General features: G+C 43.5%; 1 protein-coding gene across 1 annotated transcript; it reads left to right on the top strand.

Annotated features, from left to right (window-relative positions):
- The first annotated feature begins 118 nt into the window (after positions 1–118).
- On the top strand, positions 119–16,611 carry SLC25A32 (solute carrier family 25 member 32). The gene is made up of 7 exons (XM_080909487.1): positions 119–436; positions 6,734–6,884; positions 9,420–9,505; positions 11,061–11,221; positions 12,751–12,864; positions 13,126–13,271; positions 14,525–16,611. Exons 1-7 carry the CDS (start codon positions 283–285, stop codon positions 14,661–14,663), a joined length of 951 nt encoding a protein of 316 aa, XP_080765613.1. The 5' UTR covers positions 119–282; the 3' UTR covers positions 14,664–16,611.
- The last annotated feature ends 8,542 nt before the right edge of the window (positions 16,612–25,153 follow it).

The raw sequence follows: 25,153 nt of genomic DNA, 5'->3' as shown, positions 1-25,153 counted from the left end.
GAAGGGGGCGGTCCTTCAGCTGCCGCTCGCGTCCGGAGAGCGAGCGCGCGCAGCTGTGGGCGTGGCCAGGCCGGCTGGGCGGGGCTAAGCTGGCAAGGCTAAGCTCGGCCTCGTTCGCGTGCGAGCTTTCTCTGCCGCCGCGTCCGGGGCTCCAGTTCCGGAAGTGGGCTCGCGTCCTGCGGTTCCGAGCCCCGGGCCGCGGCTGTCACCGCGGTGGCGGCCACTACATCACGCCCCACGTCGGCGGCGCTGGGTGCCGTTGGGTCGAAGAGCCCGGAGCCCATGACAGGCCAGGGCCAGTCGGCTGCCGGGTCGGCGGCATGGAGCGCAGTGTTCCGCCACGTCCGGTACGAGAACCTGGTGGCTGGCGTGAGTGGCGGGGTCTTGTCCAACCTGGCGCTGCACCCGCTCGATCTCGTGAAGATCCGCTTCGCTGGTAAGAGCGTGCCCACGCCCCGGGCGGCTTCCCTTGCTGCCAGCCCCAGCGAAGCACTGAACACCCAAACGAGTCACTGGTCTCCCCAGACTCAGTCGTACAAGGGGGAGGCCCCCGAAGCTGATGCTGTGTGCCCTGTGTTACCTGGAACCAGAATTTAGGAAGGGCGCCCCGGCTTTCCCTGTGTTCCTTAGCCCTAAACGATAGAGAAAGTGGATGACGTTTGAGAGAAAAGAGGTTGTCACATTTGACCCCCATGTTCACGAGTCAGTCACTCTTGGGGGTGATTTGAAGTCCTAGGGCAGCCACGTGTTTGGCTGTATAGAGTCAAATGAAAGTGCAAGTGTTCCGTCCGGAGCATTGGCCCTCTCGGAGGATAGGGATTAGTTTGGGATTAAAATGTTCTCGAAAGTTTCCTTAGTTTGGAGTATTTATAATATGCATTGTCTGGTGAAAGAAGGAGGAGCCTCTACACTCCGAATAACTGTATTTAAGTGTGAATTAAGTATATGGAAGTTAGCACGGCATTTTAGGCATTACCATCAAGTTTAGTTTCAAAGGTGATCCTTGGTAACTATTTAGAAACTATCACTGTCATTAATTACAAGCTAAGTTCTCCCTTGAAAATCAAATCTTTAGAAACGGCTTTAGTAGAGTATTCTAATTTTATTCAACTTTATGTATGTGTCTTACTGTTTGAACAATGTATGATGTCTAGCCAAGAAGTACCAACAAACTGTTAGGAAACTTAAAAATGTAATTAGCCTGTTACATAAAAGGATCCTATACAATATGAAATCAAGAGCTATGTAGAATAAATCCAAAAAGAAAGTAAGACTACAAATAGACTATTAAAAAACTAAAGAAAACTGGGGATGGCTTAGCACTCCCACAGGACCCAAATTGGGTTCTCAGCACCCACTTTGAGCAGGTGGCTCACAACTGTCTACATAACTCCAGCTTCAGGGAAACCCAACATCTCCGGCCTCTGCTAACACATGCACATACCTACCCAGGGACACATACAAAATATAAGATAATAAAGTAAATATTTATAAACACAGTGGCTGGTATGTATCTGTAAAGGTTACATATTAAGGTTCTCAACAGGACTGATATTTTGGCAGCCTGAGAGGAGCCAAGAAGACATTCTGTGGTGCATATACAGTGCCTGTGGAGAGTACCCTAGAAAAGATACTACAGAGACGTCATTCCATGGGTTTAATAATATCTATAAATAATTGCTAGAATAAATAGTTACAAACTTTGATAACAAACTTTCATTGAACATGCATAAGAATTATTCCCTTGACATAGATGACAATGGTAGGGCTTGAGTGAGCTGTCACAGATTGTAAAAAGCAATCTGAGGTCTGAGTTCAGCAGCTTCACTCTGAAATTCACCTCTGTGAATCCCTGCTGACGGTGGCTTGATGTGAATAGTCTTGGACTTCTTGAGATGTCGGTCTTGGTGTCCCTCTCACACAGCCTCCTCTAGGAGCAGAAGGTGGGGAGTTGAGACTTACTGAGGAATAGAGTTGACCTGGTTGGTTTTTGGACAGTGCTACAGAGCTGTCTAGGCTTGAAGAAAGGGAATTCTTGGTACCTGTCTTAGTTAGGGTTTTATTGCTGAGAAAGACACCATGACCAAGGCAAGTCTTATAAATGTCAGCATTTAACTGGGGCTGGCTTACAGGTTCAGAGGTTCAGTCCAGTATCATCGAGGTGAGAGCATGGCAGTGTCCAGGCAGGCATGGTGCAGGAGGAGCTGAGAGTTCTACGTCTTCATCCGACAGAAGTCAGGAACAAAATGAGCATCTTCAGGCAGTTAGGAGGAGGGGGTCTCCAAGCCCACCCCTAGAGTGACACACTTCCTCTAACAAGGCCACACCTTCTAATAGTGCCACTCCCTGGGCCATGCATATGCAAACCATCACAGTACCTGAGAAGATCCATTATCTTATCACGAAAAGAGTGCTGGAGACTTGTAGGTTAGATAAGGCGGTTTGTAACAGAATAAGGGATTAAGATTAGATAGTAATTCCTAACTGACTGAAGCCCTTCGCACATCAGAACAGGCCTGTGTTTGACTGAAAGGTGATAGGAAGGAGAAACTAAGGAAGATAAACCATGAAAAGTGAGTCGGATTTTTAGTTAGGGTTTCTATTTCTGTAATAAAGCACCCTGACAGAAACACCTTGGGAAGAAAAGGGTTCATTTTTGTCCTTCATCCAGGGAAATCAGGGTAGAATCTCGAGGCAGGAACCTGGAGGCAGGAGCTGATACAGAGGCCATGGAGGGATGCTGCTTTCTGGCTTGCTCCTCATGGCTTGCTCACCTGCTTTCTTGTACAACTAAGACTTCCTGCAGGGGGAGGGGGTAGAATTGAGGGCTGCATCCCCACCTCCACACTGTGGGCTGGGCTCATCCCCCCAGTTAGTCAAGAAAATGTACAGATTTGCCTCCAGGCCATCTAGATGAAGGCGTTTGCTCAATTGAGGTTCCTTTTCCCAAATAACTGTAGCTGTGCCAAGCTGACATAAAACTAATCAACACAGTCATCAATAGGAATCTGTACTGAATAATGCCTACATTTTGTGCTTTCATATATAATTAAGCCCACTTGTGAGGAAGGTTAGCCCTGAATGCATGTACTAGAAAACCAAGCAGTTCCTTGACTCCCAAGTAAACTGGAGCTCAAGTGTCTTCAATTTTAAAAAACAAAAAGTAGAACCGTTCTGTGAGAAGGTCAAGGAACTCAAAGCTTCACGGCGGAAGGGAGGTGCCCATTGTGAGTCAGTTGGTCCTAAGAAGAATTACAGGGATGCAGAATTTGCCCCTGCAAAGCAGTGTTACTCTGCAGTGAAACACAAAGTAGCCCAGACAGATGCTTAGGAAAGGGGCACTGAATGAGCTCAGTGGCTGAATGCTACCATAGTGTCAAACACACTCACACACACGCACACACACACAAATAGAGACAAACTATCCACATAAAGCACACGTGAAGGGAATTTATTAAAGAAACAAGCTCTTCAGGTGTGACCAAGCAAAGGCAGGTAAATAAAACAAAGAGCCGGCATGTGAGGCAGTTTGTCCCGGGATGGTGGGACTACATAGTTTTTAAAGCCAGTATACTTGTTGCCCTTCTTCAAAAAGAAGTTAAAGATTAATGTCTCCTGTCTTGGCTCCTCCAGTATACTAGCTTCTGTCTTCAGGTACGGTCTCGGCAGCTCCCGGTGTTACCACTAACCCTTATGGTGGTATGAGATACTGCTTTCATGAAACTCCTCTCAGCCCGTGTAGACTAAAAACTCACTGTACATACAAGCATGCCACAATTTCTTTTTTTCCCTTTGGCAAACATGTATGTATGTATGTATATAATAAAAGTTTTTGCTTTGGTAATAGGGCAGTTATAATATTTTTCTTTCGCTGAGCCTAGACCTAGCCAAGGCTGGTCCTTGGCATTTTTTAAATAAGAAAAAGAAAGGAGCCATTTTCTTTTTCAAAACATGTGTGTGATTATTTTTCCCACCACTACACATAGTATGGCCTAAACATCAAAAGGATTCTTTTTCTCTTGGGCATTTGGGGACTGGAAAGATCTCTCAGGATCAAGATGTTAGGCAGGTTGGTTTCTAGTAAGAACCCTCTCCTTGGCTTGCCAATAGCCCTTAAATCTTAATTCCTTCCGTAAAGGCCCTTTCTTCTGAGTAATCACTACGGCTTTACCTGAACTTTGAAGATAATTCAGGTCACTCCTGAACAGCTCCCATCCCCCACCCTTCTCAACTGATATTCCCTCCTCCCCCAGCCCAACGTTGGTGCTCCCCAAATCTCCAGTTTTCTTCTACCATCTGAAGACCTGTGCCTAATCATCCTTATCTGCTATTCACACAGTTATTAAGATTAACTTCTTAAAACAATAAAGCAAGCATCGGTTTATGGCCATGAGAAGCCCGGGTGTTTTGCCTTTTGTCTCACAATTGAAGTGTGAGCTTCTTATTGAGAGGAAACTGGAAAGATTCCCAGAACAAGAAAATCTGTACAGAATGTGAGGCACAAAAGCCCAAAGGGCACATCGGAAGTGTGTGTGCTGCAGAATGCCTCCCGAGACACATGGCCCTGCTACCTGAAGGTTTGCGTTTTGTGTAAACCTTACAAAATTTAGGATGATATACCCACTTTACAAGGGAGGACGCTGAGGCTCAGAGAGGTGAGATCATGTAATTAATAAAGGAAATTCGATATCCAACCCAGGCCTCTGCTGAAGCCTAGTGCACTTTAATCTTATTTCATGGTGCACTGTTGACAGGTTAATGATGAAAGAAACTGACTGTTCCACCTTTGCATGGCACTGGTAAACAGCAACGATTCTTCTCTGCCAGGCTCCACTCAGTACAGTAGTAGGTAGGGAACAGAGGACTGGGCATGCTTACACGTAAAAGACTATAGTTTGTACGAACTCCTTTGGAAGGGACTTTTCACTGTGTATTTTAGATCTGTGCCCCTTAACCCATATCACTGCCTCTCTAATGGCTAATGATAAAGACGTTATAAGAGTCTATACCAGTCGCTTTATAGGATAATCTTTAGAGAACTGTTTTACTAGTAAACAATAAGCAGACCAGACAGAGGGACCATGGTACACAGAAGAGGGTAGAGGAGAGAAGGCTGAAATATAAACAGCATAAAGGCCGGGTGGTGGTGCACACCGTTAATCCAGGATTCAGGATGCAGAGACAGGGGGATCTCTGTGAGTTGGAGGCCAGCCTGGTCTACAGAGTGAATTCCAGGACAGCCAGGGCTACACAGAGAAACCCTGTCTCAAAAAGTAAACAAAAAGACCCAAAAATCAACTAAAAAAAAAAAAAACAGTATAATGACACACGTATAAAAATGCTGTGTGAGACGCTTTTTACGTGCTAAACCTAAAATATGGATTTGAAAGATGAGAAACAGTTCACCTGTGAGAGAGGAGAGAGAAGAGGTGATTTAATGGCTGTGAGAGGGACAGCGCCACATTGTCTCAGCATCTGGTGGACATTTAGTAACAAGGAACGTGCAAAACTATATAAAATGGACCTTGTGGAACGTGGTTTTATAATCTGGTGTCACATGCATGATACGAATGCCCCCTATTACTAAGATACTTAATAGTCTACGCCCAGGATTAAGTGGCTTCTGAAAACAACAGAGCAGTTGTTAAGACTGCATGGTTTCACGTTGTTTTTCTACAGCCTGTTCACAGACCTCTTAAGTAGCCTTCATTTCCTACAGACGCAAAATAAAAATAAATGTCAAATATAGCCAGGCGTAGCGGCACTCTGGACTCCAAAATACTACTGCTGCTTAAAAAGCAGATAGCAACATTTGTTGAGATGTAGGCAGGCCCAGGAGCTTTATGTAGTAGAATAAAGAGCTATAAAGGAGTTTTTAGAAAAAGATTATTTACTAAAAAGGGATGGATGAGTGTGGCAACTCGTCCTCGGTGGTGTGAGCAGGCTGTAGACCGTGGTGCCACATTGTTGAGCTGTACGGGACCCTGGAATGAGAACAGCGAGGGGAAGGATGGAGGAAACCAGCTCAGCTTTAGAAAATAGTGTTCACATGCGCTGCGTGGGTACGTTATATTCCAACTAGGTGTGTATATGTTGGGAAGGAATGTCCAGGATTAGGCTGCCCTTCCTCAGCCCTCTTCTCTGCTGCCCCTCAGACCATGCTGGCATGCTTGGTACAGTTGAAGCACCTGACTAGGATTTGTTTGTGTGTTTGTTTTTAAGTAATATTTTCATTTAATTTGTTCTATTTACTTACGAGTGTTTTGCCTGAATGAATGTGTATGTACCTATAGAGTTCACAAGAGGGTGTCAGACCCTGCAACTGGAGTTACAGGTAGTTGTGAACCACCATGTGGGTGTTGAGAATTACACCCAGGTCCTCTACAAGAGCAAGGAGTATTTATTCCAAACCACTGAACAATTTCCCTACACCCTGAGTAATAGTTTCAAACATTTGAGTTTATAATCCTGAGTATCTGTAACGAGCATACAAGTGTTTGGGGTTAGTTAAAGGCAACTTCCTAAAACGTTAGAAGTTTTAGTATGCTCCTGCTGGATACTTTGGTAAGTTGACAGATGTACTAATTAAAAATATACCAACTACCCTAAAAACAATTTCTTGTACCTGCGGTTGTCTTGGTGAGTGTATTTCCTTTATGGGTCTTGTGTGCTGTGTGCTGTGTGTGTAGCTCGTGGCCAGCATCCCTTCTCACCTGTGTGCTCTTCAACGCAGTGAGTGATGGACTGGAAGTGAGACCAAAATATAAAGGAATTTTGCATTGCTTGGCTACCATTTGGAAAGTTGACGGACTACGAGGACTTTACCAAGGAGTAACCCCGAATGTGTGGGGTGCCGGCTTATCCTGGGGACTCTACTTTTTCTTGTGAGTAGATCTGGAGGGGTTACAGTGTGGAAGAGGATCCTTGTTTTAATGATTTCTGCTTATCACCTTTTTGTTCTTGAACTGATGAGTCATTTAGTCAGTTTATTTGGATTTGGAAGGATTGGAGCAGAGTTACTTGTTAGTTCTTCTGTGCCAGCTGTTATCAGAGACATTTGACCCGGAGCAGAGTTCTAACAGGAACAAGATACGATGTCTTATGAGATTTGCCCAAACCATAGCTTTGAGGGGAATTCAGGAAAGTTGAGGTGTTGAGCTGAGCACTGGGGGAAATGGGGTGCTGATACACTCAAGAGCTCTGCTGTAGTTAAAGCCAGCGCTAGCTCCGAAACTCATGGGGACACTGTACAACTTCAGAAATTCCAAGGGACCATTTTAGTATTCTTGAGCACTTTTTCAACAGCCAGAATAGATTTTAAAAAGGTGACTAAACCAGTTGTTTGTTAGTGGTTTTATAAGTGTTACGGTAGGAACCTGAAACTTTTTTAAAGATAGATCTCATAATCTCTGCAAATTGAGTCTTATAAAATAAACTACTGTTGTCACATAGAAGAGAGAAGTTCCAGAATATTCCCACAGAAACTGTCTGTAGAATTGAAGTGTTTAGCATAATTATATATTCATCCTCAGCTAGAACAACAGAAACCCTGGACTGTTTGAGGCGGCTTAGAGAGGTGCATTTGACGTATAGTAAAGTTGAAATCAGGAGGGGAGAGCTAAGCTATAGGCACATACATCGGAGATCCCTGTGGAAGAGAAAGCAATGACCTGACTCCTAGGACAGTGTGAGGTGCACTCCTCAGAGCTTGTTCTTTCCACCCCGTGTCTTCATAGCTTCACCTGCTAGACACCATCACTATTTGCAGTAACTCCTACTGCATTCCCCTTAAAGGAGCCGCTGCAGGCTCCTGAGCAGGCACACTCACCTTACTGAGTATGAAAGGACACAGTATCATCACCCTGCAGTTGAGGAGCAATGCCGCCACTGTTGAGTTCTGGCTGGACACCCTGTCCTAATCACCATTCTGTTGCTGTGAAGCGACCAAGTCAACTCTTACAAAGGAAAGCATTTCATCTATACAAAACTCAAACTTTGTGTGTGTGAATGTGTGCGTATGTGTATGTGGGGGGTGGGAGGAGAATATATCCCCAAGAGGACATGCTATGTGTGACAAGAATTTCTTCTGATAGAACCGTTTGCTTCATGGCTTCATGTTAAAAACATTTGCTGCTCTAATCGAAGTCTTTCCAGAGGAGATGGGAAATTGGGGCTTGGTGACACACCTAGGACCTCAGCACTGGGTGGACAGGTGCAGAGAGATCTGGGTTTCAGTGCCATCCTTTATTCATAGTGAGTATGAGGCCAGCCTGGGCCACAGAAGACCTGCCTCAAAAACACAAAATAGGGACTGGAGAGCCGGCTCAGCTTGCTGTGCTTCTAGAGAATCAGAGCTTTGCTCTCCCAGCCCTGGACTGAACTCACAGCAGCCTGTGACCCCAGCTCCAGTTTCTGAGGGTACACACAGTTAAACTTGTACTTACAAAATGTTGTTTTGTCAAGTGAGACCAAATCTCACACTGTCCTGTGGCTGCTTTTCCCTCACATGCTGTCCCCTCTTCCTGTCACCCCTATGTGTATGCCTAAGGACACCGTCACCAATGGTACTGTTAGAATGCCAGGATCCTTGGTAATATATTAAAAGGTCTGCTACATGTTTCCCTCTTATCCTTCAGAAGGCTGACGACCGTTCCTGAATGTACATTTGTCTGCTGTCCCTTGACTTTGTTTGCTTTTTCCTGATGTCTGTAGACACAGCATTTCCTCCTTCTCCTAGGTTCTGTGTGTGTGTGTGTGTGTGTGTGTGTGTGTGTGTGCGCGCGTGTGCATGTATATTACCTGTATATGAGAGAGAGAGAGAAACTGTGCATATTACCTGCATAGAAGATTTTAATTCTTTTCTCTCTGGTTCATGAAGAGTTAATGAGTTATAAGCTTCTCACCTGGCCAGAGAGAGGTCCTTGAGCTGGAGAGAAAGGAAACCAGTGCTGACTAGCACAGGATAGTGAGGGTCACAGGATAGTGAGGGTCACAGAATAGTGAGGGTCACAGGATAGTGAGGGTCACAGGATAGTGAGGGTCACAGGATAGTGAGGGTCACAGGATAGTGAGGGTCACAGGATAGTGAGGGTCACAGAAAACGGAAACAAACAAGAGGTCATCAGTCTTTGACCTTCGTCCAGTGCAGTGTCCCACCCAGTTCAGTTCCCCTACAGGCTGGAGCAGGCCCCTGGCACTGAAGGAACAGTTAGAACATTTCACATACATGTTACGAGGCATGTTTTATGGGGAGGGGTGGTATAACCCTACTGTGAGCCATTCCTGGCATATCCATTGTTAAGCCTTGATTTGTGGTTTCGTTATGCATTGACTTTTGCTTTGGAGATTCTGCTTTTAAATGTACTGTTGCTTTATGACTCATATTCAGATTAAACTTGCTCTATGTTTAATATTTGTAGTTACAATGCCATCAAATCGTATAAGACAGAAGGAAGAGCTGAACAGTTAGAGCCATTAGAATACCTCGTCTCAGCCGCTGAAGCTGGTAAGGCAAAATATCTTCCAAGCTTAAGTCCTTGGGTGGGGTTGGGGATGTGTGAGCGTGTCTGAGTACAGCCTCCCCTGGGACCTTTTGTCGCCAGGCTTGCTTGTTAGGAATCTCTAGACTAAACTGAGTTGGGTGGGGCTGGAGGTGGCTGAGCACTTAAAAGCACTGGTTGATCTTCCGAGGACCCAGGTTAGATTCCTAGCGCACACACGGTGGCCCAGCCGTCTGTAACGGCGGTTCCAAGGGATCTGACCCTCTTCTGGCCTCCGAGAGCACTGTGCATACACATGGTGCACATACGTAGATGCAGGAAAAACACTCACATACAGGAAGCAATTTTTGAAAAATTATTCCTAAGAGATGATTTAGTTGTGGTGTTTTCAAATTGCGGAACTTAGTACGTTTATTCTCTTGCTCCTGCATGTGTGCCGTCAAGGAAAACCAGTGAGACTGGATCTTCAGAAAACCTATTTGGTCCACTGTGTACCTTGGTTTGTTCCTGTTGCCATTGCTTTTATAGCAGGAACTGTCTTGGTTTTTAGAGACTTAGCCACATGCAGAGACCCCAGTCATGTTAGGATTTGATATTTATTTACTAAAAAATTTCTCAGGAGCCTGAACAAATGAAAATTTTAACCAGATGTATTTTTTGGTAGGGCAGGAGGTCGGTCGGGCTGGTTTGTTTGTTTGTTTTATAAGATAGAATCACATATAAGATGCCCAGGCTGGCCTTGCAGTGTCTTCCTGACATTGTCACCTCCCTGCTGCTGGTGCTTACCTTGTGTGTCACCATATGAGACTCTTAGCAAGATGATCACTTCTGTAAAGATTATTAAATGTGCCCTATTAGACTTTTGGAAGGCTCTGAGGAGGATTGTGATGGATCTTGGGCGGACATACATGTACACATGTAGCCGGAGGAACCATATGTGGTTCTTTCCCCTCCCCTAAACCATAGCCCTCTGTTTAACATGGGACTCTGGAGAGCTCTGCTCTGTCCTTATAAAGAAGCTATTTCCCATTTTATCTCTCACTGACCACAGGAGGAACGTTTTTGACCTTCGAGAACGCAGTTTTTCTTATGACCCTCAGGCCGTGTCTGGGAGCCCACATCTCCCTATCCCAGACACAGCCTCTTCACGCCTCGTTTCCTCGGAGTACCTGATGACTCAGCTGACTGGAATGGCATTGCCCCCATTTTATTAATGAAGTTTGATGTCCTACTTGTGCCCGATGATTTTGTTGGTGGTGGTGGTGTTTTATTTTCGTTTTTATGACAGGGATTTACTCTGTAGCTTGGGATGTTGTCGAAGTCATTGTGTAGACTAAGCTGACTTTCAGCTCATAGACAGCTGCCTGCCTTTGCCTCCTAAATTCTGGGATTAAAAGTGTGCCCCATCACACCTAGCTATACTCCAGTTCTTGATCAACTGAGCCTTCTTTATGCATATGTACACACTTAGAAAGATGTTCTTTATCTAATGGGCTATTCTTGCTTTGGATTGCATGAAACAGTACCTTTTTGCTAATTAATCTTTAAATATGATTTCAGGAGCCATGACTCTCTGCATTACAAACCCATTATGGGTGACGAAAACTCGCCTTATGTTACAATATGGTGGTGTTGTTAACCCTTCACAGAGACAGTATAAAGGAATGTTTGATGCACTTGTGAAAATATATAAATATGAAGGTGTGCGTGGATTGTACAAGGTAACAAATTATCATGAATATATTTTGGATACTAGAAATTGCAGTTAGTACTGGCTTTTGGTTTTGCTTTTGCTTTGTGAGACAAAGTCTTGCTAGATAGCTCAGGCTAGTCTTCAACTCTCAATCTTCCTGTCCAAGACTACAGAATATGACGTGATAAACGTGTTTCACCGTGCTGGCTTCTTCTTGTCTTGTAAATCATCTCCTTTGTTTCACTTCTAAATGACCCGTATTTAAAAAAAAAAAAAAAAAAAAAAAAACATACACAGAAAATAATTGGGTGAAACCAAAATCTTGTTTATAATATTGAACTTGTACTTTGAGCTGAGCCTTCTTGGTCTTAGTCAGGTTTCTTATCAGTGAGTCATGCAGTCAGAGCACCCATCTCTTGTTGCAGCCCTCAGAAGTTGTCTCTGATCATACATAAAGGAAACATCAGGGAATCTTAACAGGATCTTACTTTTCTTGACTGTAAATACACCATGAATTTAAAAATAATACCCAAAAGAAAAATTCAGCACCTTGCCTGGTGATTATTTTTTTCAGTGCCAGGACTTGAATACAGCATATTTAAATTTTCTCCTTAGTGGCAGATCTGTTTCCAATTTTATTCCTTATTTCTTAGTGTTAGTTACCTTTGCATGGCTGTGGTTTCGGAGGTGGCATCTGTGGGGCAGGCAGGGCAGGGCAGCTCCATGCTTAGGAAACGGGGTCCCGCTGCCTCAGTGCTCCTCCTCCTGACCTCTCCAGTCTCCAGACACACCAGCTCCCTCGATGTGCGTCTGTCTGGGCGTGTGTCCCACCCTGTGCACTCCCGAGGAATCTCCCCAGCCGTGCTCACAGTGAACACGGTCCTTTTTTGTCTTTTTTGCTTATCTTCACTTAAAATAGGTACATTGTTAAATATTAGTTATTAATTACATAAAGTATACATATATAAATTTTAGGCTGAAGAAATTGTATTAAAGTTTACTTTGTTTTTCAAGAATTGTGTAATGGCTTTAAAATTATTCACATATAAACTCGGGGTTATAGATTAGGTATTGATCTATGGGCTATATTATTCAGTTCTGTATTTTCATCATTTACCTGTTCTTTTAGAATACCTATGCACAATCCTTTGAACTATAATTAGCTTTACGTACTAAATTTAACCTCCTGTTTAAACACCAATTCTTGCTAGTGTGGATTTATTCCACTATGAATGTGTTCATATATATACTATTTAAAGAAAAACAACCTGTGAAAATCCAAACAGCTTAAAAAGGAAAAGGCAGTGCTGTTCTTAAGGCCTATGTCATATATATACAAATACACACAAACACACACATCTATCTCTCTCTATAGATGTATATGTTTGCAGTATGTTTCATATATAATAATATAAACAATATATGTTAAATATGACTTATTAAAATATAGAGTAAAACTTAGGTAAATTTGCATGAAGTAATATGAAAATAGTTTAAGTAATCTGTCATTGAGAGCTGTTTGAGTTTGCTTCTCTTTATCTTTATCTTTCCCTTCAGGGATTTGTCCCTGGGCTGTTTGGAACATCACATGGTGCCCTTCAGTTTATGGCATATGAATTGTTAAAGTTGAAATACAACAAACACATCAATAGATTACCGGAAGCCCAGCTGGTAAGACAATTATTTTAAAGTTACATCATTTACTTTTGCAGGCACTAAATAGGCAGAGGTTTTTACAGTGTGTTTACTTTGACAATATTGCTATCATAATAAATCGTCTGTCACTAATTTAACTCAGAGCTAAATATTTTATAAGCTAATGGCACAAATTGATAAATAGACCCCCATGTTAAAGAGGGAACAGTATTGTTGAAGTTTCTTTTCTATGTGCTTTTTGCTTTTAAAGAGATCCTTCTTATGTTCTCATTTTAGAGCACAGCAGAATACATCTCTGTTGCAGCGCTGTCCAAAATATTTGCCGTAGCAGCAACGTACCCATATCAGGTCGTGAGAGCCCGTCTTCAGGATCAGCATGTGTCTTACAGCGGTGTGACGGATGTGATCACAAAGACATGGAGGTGAGAGCGCGGAGCATCAGAGCTGCGCCAGAACTGCCTCGCTCGCCCAGACCGCTCCATACTGCTTTCTAGGACTGGCCAGTCTGCGTGTGCTTTGTCCGTGTGCTGTATGTGTCATGGTGAAGCAGTGCCTCTGAAGCTTGACTTCCTGAGTTGTAGGACTGTTGGGGCTCACACAGTCGGTATTAAGACTATGTGAGACAGACATAGTGCTTTGATTGACACTGGTTAGATACACTTGAAAGGCTGTGTCTACTCCTGGAGCTGTAACTTGTGCAAAGGCATGTCTCTGTGAGTAGAAGAGATGATGCCGGAGAACGTTAAGTTATTATAGGTGGACTTCCCTTTAATTCTAAAATCCTGAAGGGACCATGTTTGAATTTAGTTGACTTTAAGAAATACTGTTTGAAGCAGGAACAGGGGCTGACTCTGACTACATTGCCTGCCTATGGCTTCCTTTCCCCTAAGTGGGTGCCTTGTCTAGTCAGTAGGAGATGAGCTAGTCCTGGTGCAGCTTGCTTGATATGCCAAGGTTGGTTGGTATCACGGAAGGTCTGCCTTTTTCTGAAGGGAAATGAAGGAGCAGCGGATGTGGGGGGAGGGGAGGTGTGGAGTAAGAATTAGGAGGAGGGAGGGGAGACTGCAGTGGAAATACAAAATTAATAATTTTTTTAAAAAGAGATTCTGGAGATGTGTATGCTAACTTACTAGGCCTTGCTTCCTGTTTTAGGTATTAAGGAAATAAAGTTTTGTTTCTGTGTGTACTGTACTTAGTTTTATGTACCGCTTATATCAATCACGGACACACAGACTACAGACTAGCATGTCTGTTTGGTGGCGTCTTTGGAACACAGCTCTCAGTAGCTTGGTGCTCAGTGTCTGGTCCAGGCTGCGTTCATAGACTGTAGACTTGGAACAATGCCTCCTGGGTACTAGGGTTAGAGGCCTGAGCCACCACACCGCCACCACGAGAGACGGCCACGTCAGAGCTGTTAAGCCTCCAGCGTCCTCCTTCACTTCAGCACATTCGAATGCCTCACTAAACATGCAGTATTGTACAGTTCTGTTTGGAGGTGTCATTGCCCCTATAAAAGATGGATAAACAGCTCATACACTATATCCCTTCAAGGCATCCTACCCATGGTTTAAACCCACCTATACGTAGGGCGAGGCTTGACTGCTTCTGTGCTAATGACGTGTTGGTGTATTCACACAGCTTGGGATATCAACTGTGTATCTCTTCCTCCCTAAAGGAAAGAAGGCATCGGTGGATTTTACAAAGGAATCGCTCCCAATCTGATCAGAGTGACTCCAGCCTGCTGTATCACCTTCGTGGTTTATGAAAATGTCTCTCACTTCCTATCTGACCTTAGGGAAAAGAAAGTAAGCTAAAAGAAGATCCCGGTGTGTGTGCGTGAGGCAGCAGCAAACTCCTTTGTGTTTGAAGCACAAAGCTCAGAAGGATACCGCGAGCAATGTAGCTCGTGATCGCATGTCTGAGTTAGAAGTCAGAGGACTGTCAGTCATCTTGATGTTTTCTGCTCTTTGTTTCTCCGTATGTGTGGAGTGTGGCTGCCTCTACCTGGAGTGGGCGCCATCTGATAGCCACTATGAAAATGTGCAAGATCTTCCATTTTGTTGTTCAGGTAGAAGCTAATTTGCAATATTTATAAATAGTTTAATGAATGTTCTTTCTTTTCTGAATTCTCTTGCCTGGACTGGCTTTAAAACTGACCATGTGCAATAGCAAAGTACTGGCTTTTTACAAGAATGACTATATTTCAAGGGTAAATTAAACTTGGAGAACTTACAAATAAGGTGTTATCCAAGTCTAGCCCATTTTGAATGGGGATATTTTTGTTAGAAAAAAAAAGTCTTATAAATGTGCTTTAGGGGCTGGAGAGATGGCCCGGTGGTTAAGGGCACAGACTGCTCTTCCATAGGTCCTAAGTTCAATTCCCAGCACCACATGGTGGCTCACAACCATCTGTAATGGGATCCGATGCCCTCTTCTGGTGTGTCTGAAGACAGCTACAGTGTACTTACATACAATAAATAAATCTTTAAAAAAAAAAAAACCTTAAAAATAAATAAATGTGCTTTAGTTTTAATCCAGCTGGAACACACTAAGTACAGAAATTGGCGAAGTCATTTATTTCTCTGAGAAATACCTGACACTTTTTGCATTCTGTTGCTTAATTATTTACAGTGAGATTCTGGACGTAGACCTCGTATTTTGGCCATAAACACTTAGTGTGTGGTTAGGATGTATAAAACTGAACTTCAGCATCCGGTGAAGCCTTTATTTAGCATGTGTGGTTACAAATCACATCAGAAATGCTGGCTCATGTTTCACAGAAATGGAATGTTTGCTGTGAGTCTGTTGAAAAACTGATTAGAAATAAGCATTCCATTCTCCTCATTTTTTAGATTTATGATTCCAGACTCCACATAACTGATTTCTCTATATTGGTTCAAATTCAGGTAGAAATACAAATGACATGTGTTGTGGCCACTACTGATATATGTCACTGTAGATCTCCAGGTCAAAGGCCGCTCCAGAGGATGCTGGGCTAACGCTAACTTTCTGATGTGCAGATGTCAGGGCTGTTGTGCTGCCGTCTAGTTTTGTAAAATAATCACTATGATCAAAGCTGTATTTAAAGGGTTCTTTGAAAGTAAGCCTATTTTTATATTTTGCAAATGGAATTGTTTTTAAAATAAAAAATGAAAAGCTAATTTATATTTACAAAAATGGTGTTTGCTATATTATCCTTTATCTTTGTTTTGTAAGTATGTTTATTCAGCAAAAAAGATACATTTTAAAATCATGATACACTGTAACAAAAAGTAAGTGTCCAGCATTTACAAATTCCTGGCATGTAAGTCTTTGAGATTCAGGGACAATGAATCAATATTCCCAGGAATTGTTGGAAATTTCAAAATTACTGTTTTAAACACAGTCCTGACTGTATCTATACTTTATTTGGGTATCTCGAACTTCTGTTAGAGAGTAAAATACACAGAATTTGGTGTAAGTTAGTTACTTACACTTGTAAGTAAATACTTAGTAGTTTACAAAGAACTACAGCCTACAGGAATAGTTAAACAAGAAGAAACATGATTTGTAATTCAGATCTTCCAGGTAAATGACGTTAGAATGTTTTACAACGTATGCATTGGCTAGTTCTGGATTATACTATAACTTGCATGGGACTCAGCCTGATATTACATCTGTATGGAAAGGCAAGCTGCAGTTGATATTAAAGTTTTACAAGAGAACCGTCATTGGAGTTCCGTATGCCTCAAATTAATAAGACAGTTCTTGTTGTCTGGGAGATTATAAGTTTGTATAATAGGTCTGTTACTACAGCTTCCAGTTGACACATGCAGGGTAATACAGTGTAAGAGCTGTTGCTCAGCCACGAACACAGTTCCTCTGTGTCTGGAACTGAAGGCCTAGCAGTAGTAAGCCAGTGGGACTCGTGACAAAGGACCTGTGGGTACTGAGTGCTTTGAACAGAAGCAGCAGGGAGCGCTGCCGTGTTAGGGAGGAGAGGATGGGAGTATGCAGGCCCTGAAGCAGGAATCACGCTGGCTGGAGATCAGACTAAAGATGGAGCCATTGCAGTGTGTTGAGGTTGCAGGTTGGAGAATCAGAGTCACTTCAGATACTAGTTTTCTGTTTGGCCTACGGCAAATATTTCACTCCTGTCTTAAGCACCTGTATTTGTAGAGTGGTGTTAGGTCAGTCCTAATGATTCCCAAAGAGGACATTCTCAGTGATGACCAGAGTAAATGCTTTAAGAAACCTTGAATCCCAGCACTTGGGAAGTAGAGGCAGGTAGAGCTCCAAGCCTGAGGCTAGCCTGGTCTACATAGAGAGGAATAGGTAGAACAGCCTTAGCCTGACAGTACAGAGTATACGGAATGGATTGAACCATAGGTTGTCCAGCCCAGAGATCACTTGTTTTGTAGACCAGGTTGGCCTCAAACACAGAGATCCCCTACCTCTGCATCCTGGTGCTAAGATTAAAGGTGTATGTATGCTGCCATTCGCAAAGCAAGCAGTCATCGACTTAGAGAGGCAAGTTGTATGGGGGGTAAAGGGTGTCAAGGTATTGCTATTAAGGGCAGTCTTCCAAAGAGTGGAGCTGTGAGCTGTTAACTAGTGCTGATGGCCCCCAAAAAGGGGATCTGCGTGTCACCAGCAGCATGTGCTGCAAACACATGCTGTACTTGGATGGATTAAATGAATCCAAGTAAAGAGTGTAATGCTGTCGCTGGGCTAATTCGCATCTCAGAAGCTAGTTCTTACCCAGTACCGTAGAATTGTAAGAAATTTAGACCAGGAGCTCTTTCTGGGTTGTGTGAACGAGGCTACTGGGATGCTTTGATGAGTATCTCATCAAGAGCTCGTGGCTTCAGCCTGAATCATGGACTCAGACGGTGCCTTACAGTTTGGAACTGGAGCAATATTTAAGAAGGGTGGGGGGCTGGGCTTGAAGGAAGGTGTTCTGAGAAGAATGGCAGATTGGCCGCACAGACAGCCTGTTCTGAGCAGTGAATCTGTAGAACTGGAAGAGCAAGCTGAAAGACTGAGACCAGAACTCTCTTGGAGCTTTACTGTAACATGTTGGGGTTTGACTGGTTAAAAGAGAACACAGTAGTTAGATCAGAGAACTGTGTCGGCGTCTTAGGAGAAGCAGGAAGACACATCGGGAGCAGCTCAAAAGGAGCGTCATCAACCCTGTGAATGTTTCAGTAGGATGAAGGCTGAGGCTGCTGGTGACTTTAATCCCATCCAAATTAACCAGAAGAGAGATGGCAAGCAGCCAAAAGAACAGCACCACTTTCTTGGAGTTTGGCAGATAAGAGTGAGGAACTAGGGCTGGAGAGGTACTCAGTGGTTAGAGCACTGACTGCTCTTCCAATGGTCCTGAGTTCAAATCCCAGCAAGCACATAGTGGCTCACAGCCATCCGTAATGGGGTCAGATACCCTCTTAGGGTGTGTCTGAAGACAGCCACAGTGTACTTATATAATAAATACATCTTTTTTTAAAAAAAAAAAAAGTAAAGAACTAGAGCTTGAAAAATAACCGAGACTAAGAGAAGGTGGAAGTTGAGGTTGGCAAAGGGAAAACCAGAGCATGATGAGGGGTACCTTTGAAGATAAAGGGTCAGCCAGAACACAGCAGGTGTGTGGCCCAGAGTAGGACCCACTGGTGGCTGCCATGCCCTGTGAAAGGATATTATTCTACATGAGTATATGCTTTTGTGGCCTGATTATTTCAGCTTTTTACCTTAAGGTGTGTGGTGATGTTGTTTTACCTGAAGGGGTGTGCGTGTTCTTGTTCTTTTTTGCTTGTTTGTCTTATTCCGACCATATCAAAAAAGATGCCAACTAAGGAGTGTGTTTGGGTTCAGGCGTAATCAGGGTCAGTTTTCCATGGGATACAGGCACTGTTGTCAGTAGAGATAAAATCCCCAAGATGGTAACGTATTCACTTGGGCAGCAAAGTCAAGCACTTTCAAAGTGACATGGATGTAAAATGGTTGGCTTAACCTTTGTGCTGCTTTCTGAAATTGTGCTCAGTAACACAGAAACTGTGCAAGGTTTGAGCGTCAAGTCTTGCATTTCTGAAGAAGTAAACAAAAATATGGGTATAATAAACCCATACCTGTTATTAGCTTCCATCTCTCCCTTTCTTCTTGAAGAAGTTGACAGGTTTTCTTAAGGAAGCCTACCTATTCCCTCCACTCAACTTTGTGATGCAGGGGCACCAGCCTCCCCTACGCTGGAGCTGGACCTGGACCCTCACTGGCAGCACCAATCTGGATATACATCTTTGTTTATAGTCATAAATGGCTTAAAACCGACACAGAGAAGCAGTCCAGAGTGGCTGAACAGTTTTTCTTTAGTATTCTAGCATGGACTCTCTCCTTACTTCACTCGTGAAGATTCATGTAACACAGTCCACCCGAAAGCCAGTTTAGACTCCTGACTGGACAACATAAGTGTCCAAAATGGAGTCCGAATTGAGAATGTAACGAATTTAGAAGAAGAAACCACGTCCTAAGTCATATAGGATTCTGGATCAATTCTTGCCCTTGGCAACATGTACCTGTGGAGTTTTTAATCTAAGTGAACAATAAACTTATTTTAAAAATAAATCTCAATTTGGCCGATCAATTCCTTACTGTAGCTAAAAGTTTCTAGGTAATACAGAATCCAGGTAATACAGAATCCAACACTGACACTAAATTCTGTCATTCTTCAACCAGCCTGTCATGGTGGGCACACCTCTCTGAATATTGTTACAACTTGTATGAACAGTATCCACTTGAGGACCTTAGTATGATGACATAATTTCTCCAGCATCACTGTAGTAGCTGAGGAAAAGAGTTGGTCCCATCCACAGTATGTTTGTTCTCATTCTTAAGATGGCGGGCAGTGACAGGCATAGGTGAGAGACAAATGTCTTCACAGTCAGAGATCCATCCGAATCCTTCTCTGCCGGTTCCGTCTTACCATTAGCCATTAACCCTGTCTGTAAGACAGTGGTAGCAATCTATGCTTGACGACCCCCCACTCCCGATAGTGAGTAGCACTGCTTCAAGTCACACCCAGTGAGAGAACTAGTACTTCACTCATTCTTTGGGACAAGGGCGCTACAGCCTTGGGTCCAACCAGCATATCTTTTGTGGACCAATACGTAGACATGGTTTCTTGGTATACCCAAGAAAGCATTCACAGCTCTTATGAAGCTCAAAAGGAAGGAGGGTCAGAATGTGGATGCCTCAATTCTTAGAAGAGAAAACAAAATACTCATGGGAGGAAATACAAGGACAAATAGAGGAGCAGGGACTGAAGAAAAGATCATCCAGAGACTGCCTCACCTGGAGATCCATCCCATATGCAGCCACCAAACCCAGTCACTATTGCTGATGCCAAGAAGTGCTTACTGGCAGGAGCCTGATATGGTTGCCTCCTCAGAGGCTCTGCCAGGGCCATACTGATGCAGATGAGGATGTTTGCAGCTAACCATTGGACTGAGCAGGGGAAACCCAATGGAGGAGCTAGAGAAAGGACTGAAGGAGCTGAAAGGGTCTGCAACCCCATGGGAAGAACAACATTATCAACCAACGTCCCCCCCCCACCCAGCTTCCAATGACTAAAACACCAGCTAATTAATACATATAGACAGACCCATGGCTCCAGTTGCATCTGCAGCAGAGGATGGCATTGTCTGGCATCAGTGGGAGGAGAGGCCTTTGGTCCAGTGAAGGCTCGTTTTCCCAGTGTAGGTGAATGCCAAGGTGCTGTGGTGAGTGTAGGTGGTTGGGAGAGGGAAGCAAGGGGAGCGGGGGGGGGGGGATGGGAGTGGGGGAAAGGGAGACCACATTTGAAATGTAAATACAGAGAATATCCAATAAAAATACTCCTAAAATATAAGAATATCCAGTAAAAAAGGAAAGAAAGCAGCCTGAGAGCCATGGTGAGCAAGCGGTCAGCAGCACCCTCCACGGCCTCTGCATCAGCTCCTGCCTCCAGGTTCCTGCCCTCTTTCAGTTCCTGTTCTGACTTCCTTTGATGACGATCAGTGGTGTGGAAGTGTAAGGCAACTAAGCCCTTTCCTCCTCAATTTGCTCTTTTTGGTCATGGCGTTGTGTTGCAGCAATGGGAACTAGCAACTGGTGGAAGACAGCTGGCTGTCCATTTGTCCTCATGAGTGTCACCATTGTCCCGCGCAACCATCTCGCCTGCAAGAACGACGAGGCACACGAAATAGAATCCTTCTGCGGTAAACTTTATTATCGTCGAGAACCAGCACTTGTTACACGTGACGAAGAAGACGAAGAAAACCAAGAAATCCAAGAAGACAAACAGGACGAACAAAACGAACGAGATCCACGAGACGAACGAGACCAACGAGAGAGAGGAACTAATTAGCCCGTCCCCTTATAAAGGGATCAGTCCTTGCCTTGGACGCGGAGCCCCCTGATTGGTTGAAACTCATCAGGCCCTATGACGCCACGGGAGAGGCAGAGCTCAAGAAGTGGAAAGTTACCCAGTGCGTGCGCACATGGCTTGTTTACTGCTAACTCCAGCCGGATGTCGGCGCCATCTTGTAATGGAGAATGTGCAGGCGGAGCCCCACACACCATGTCCACCGTGCCACTCAACACTTCTTCAGGAGAATCTTCCAGAGATCTGTCTCCATCTCCAAATGTCCCCTTGTGCACCAAGCCTCACTTCTAACTTCCTCCTGACCAGCTCTAGGTGAACATTTTATCAGCGGTGAGCCTTAGCATGTTTAAAGCTACTATCATGTCTCCAGATCTACTCCTGGCCTCATTCCCACATTTCTCAGGGTCCCAAGACCAAAGCTTTGAAGTATTTCTTGATTTTCCAATAGCCCACGTTCCCATATCTGTTTGAAATCTTTAATTCTTGGGTATGTTTAAACCCTCCGTTTCATTGCTAGGCTTACCAATAAAGTCATATTCTAGTAGCTGCTTTTTAAAATTGTGGGTAATACACATAATATGAGGCTCCCATCTTGCCTCGTAGATGTGTCTGATCCGATGGTATTTAATGTGCTCAGTGCATTTCGGTCACCACCCCTGTATCACTCAATTGTTTGCATCACTACAGAACAGTTCCTGTGCTGCTGATCATCTGTTGCCTCCTGGCAGACATTAGTTTGCTCATGCATTTATCCTCATCTGGCTCCTCACACGTAGTGTGATGATTTTAGGTCCATTCATATTATTGTCCTTATGGATTTATATTTTTATGTCATTATATATTTATACGTTTCCATCTGTTTGTCTTCGTAGCTGATGGATATTTGGATTGTCTCCTCCTTTTCACCGTTGTGAGTGGTGCTGGTGTAAGCATTCACACTCAAGTCCTTGTCCGTAACCTTATCTTTTGAATATGTACATAGGAAATGTAAGGCAGTTCTTCCTTTAAGATACTGAAGAGCCACCGAAGTACTTTCTGTAAATGTGTGCACACTGCCACTCGTGCTCAGTTGAAGCTCAACTTTGTCCACATCCTTCTTAACACGATTTTCCACTTTTCTAACTAAAGCCTTCTAATGGGCATAAGGTCGTCTTTGTCGCGCGCCCCACGTCTCGCCGGCAAGAACGACGTGCGACAACAGGATTCTTCTGCGAACAACCTTTATTGTACAGTACTCTTGAGCAGGGGACCACGTGGAAGGAAAATGCACTGCTTAAATATGCCCAGGAGACTCGTGTCGATACCTGATTGGTGCGCCCTCCAGTATCTCATTAGCGTGCCCCGAGAGCGGGCTGTGATGTGTGTGGTACATGCGCACTACATCCCTCGGGCTGGACAACAACTCTGTTTGCTGAGTCATCGGCAGGAAGCCAGCGCCATCTTTGGGTGTGGCACAAACGGCTCCCAACAAGTCTTCAGTTAAATTTTGCTGGGGATCTTTTTATACATTTGTGGGCTGTTTCGGAGAAATGCCTGTTCGTTTCTTTTACCTTTGATTGACATTTGACTTAAATTCCCATTTACTGGTCAGATAGCTCTTTATTCCCCTACAGATAACTCTGGTCACTTTTACCTCTGTGGTGTTTTCTCAGCCTCCTTTGCCAGCTTAAACTCTTACAGTTCCTATATGTGTGCAGATCGGCCCTTGTACATCATTTATTTCCTACCCGAGAGTCTTCCCTTAATGTTCTTGCTCTCGCTCAAAATGTTCTTAATCCCTTCAGTCTTAGTTAGAGATCCTATGGCTGTGATGAAACACCATGGCGGAAAGCAAATTGGGGAAGAAAGAATTTATCGCCTCACATATCCTGAGTCACACTCCACTTACTGAAACCAAAAGGAACTCAAACTAGACAGGAACCTGGAGGCAGGAGCTGATGCGGAGGCCATGGAGGGATGTTACTTACTGGCTTGCTCCTCATGGCTTGCTCAGCCTGCTTTCTTAGAGAACCTAAGACCACCAGTGAAAGGGTGTCCATGCCAACAATGGCCCCGACTCCATATGATGTGGCTGTAGGTAAACCCGTATGGCTTTTTCTTAATTAGTGATTCACGTAGGAAGGCTGAGAGGTTTACATCTTCATCTGAAGGCTGTTAGCAGAACACTGACTTCTGGGCAACGAGGATGAGGGTCTTAAAACTCACACCCACAGTGACACACCCACTCCAACAAGGCCACACCCACTCCAGCAGGGACACACCTTTAATAGTGCCACTCCCTGGACCAATCGTATACAAAGCATCACAGCGGCAAACACTTTACACTTTACACACTCCTCCTTGGACTATAAATACTTTTTCAAAAAGGGATTTCTTCATTCCTAAATGGTTTGGCTACTTCTACTTTGAACTATACTAACCTTCTTTATCTCATTTGTGTGTGTGTGTTTTATTAGTCAGAGTTCTCTAGAGTCACATAATTTGTTAAATGAATATATATATATATATATATATATATATATATATATATATATATGGAATTTATTAGACTGATTTGCAGGCTGCAGTCTAACTAACCCAGCAATGAACAGCTGTGAATAGGAAGTCTAAGAATGTAATAGTTGCTCAGTCCCATGGGCTGAATGATTCAACTGCTCTTCTGTATAAGCTGAAATCCTGAAGAAGGAGGCTCCAACACATGTGCTGGTAAGTAAGTACAAGCCAGCAAAGAAAGGATGCCCCCTTGTTTCTCCCATTGTCCTTAGGTAGCCTTCCGGTAGAAGTTGTGGCCAAGATTAAAGGTGTGCCTCGAGGTCACACACAAGGTGCGTGTCAATTCTGACCAAAACTGGCTGTCATTCATCCTCAAGATCCTGATCAAAGCTTGTGTCTTCCAGCCCCAAGATCCAGTCCACAGATGTGCCCTTCAGTTCTGGATTGTAGTTCATCCAGACATAGTCAAGTTGACTACTAAGACTAGCTTTCCCATGGCTTATCCTTTCTATGAAATGATAAGTAGTTTGTGGCCAGGGCCGTGTGCTTTTACTTTTCAATATATTAAGAGACAGATTCCTAAAATACTGTTATATTTCTGTCATATAAACACCTTTATGTTTTCATATCCCTCAAGATGCAGAACCATATTCTATATATGCTGAAATTTCATAAATTGCTAAATGGATACTTAAAATGTAGATTTATGTTTAACTTATGTTAAGTACTGGGAATTCAACTTCAGTGGCAAAGTCCTCAGTTTAAAAATACTAAAGTTGCCAAGCATCATGGCGCACACCTCCAATGCCAGCACTATAGGTAGGCAGATCTCTGAGTTAGGGGCCAGCCTGGTCTACAGTGTGGTTTTCAGGACAGCCAGGGCTACCCAAACAAATGAACAAACAAGCAAACACTAAGGTTGTTTGAAGTATTTTATTTAACAGATATAAAATAATTCTATACAGCTCTTACAGAGACATAACTTCCATACGTTTCAAAATGTTGACAGTAGGAAACACTAAAGACTGTAACAGCATTCCAATATATAGGCTCAGAAAGTAATGGAAAAGAAAAATACCTGAAATCATCTTCGGTTGAAATAAAATGGATAATGCTAGATTTTAAAGTGTGAGATCACACTTTGGTCTGTAAACATATTTAACTATGCTTTTTCATTTGGCTGAGTACATAAAGTGATTTCTTTTTTTTTTTTAGATTTTTATTTATTTTTATTAATCATTCCATTCGTTTACATCTCAAGTGATATGCCACTTCCCAGTTACCCCTCCACCCCCATCCCACATCCTCGCCCCTCCCCTTTGCCTGTATGAGTGTGTTCCCCCACCCACCCATACTCTCCCACCCCATAAAGTGATTACTTTAATGGTCATGTACGTGAACCATTCAGAGGCTTGA

This window comes from Micromys minutus (assembly GCF_963924665.1).
Source record: "Micromys minutus genome assembly, chromosome: 33".
In the NCBI taxonomy this organism is placed as follows: domain Eukaryota; kingdom Metazoa; phylum Chordata; class Mammalia; order Rodentia; family Muridae; genus Micromys; species Micromys minutus.
Note: the sequence above shows the minus strand (reverse complement) of the source record. Positions and strands in the feature narration are given on the sequence as shown.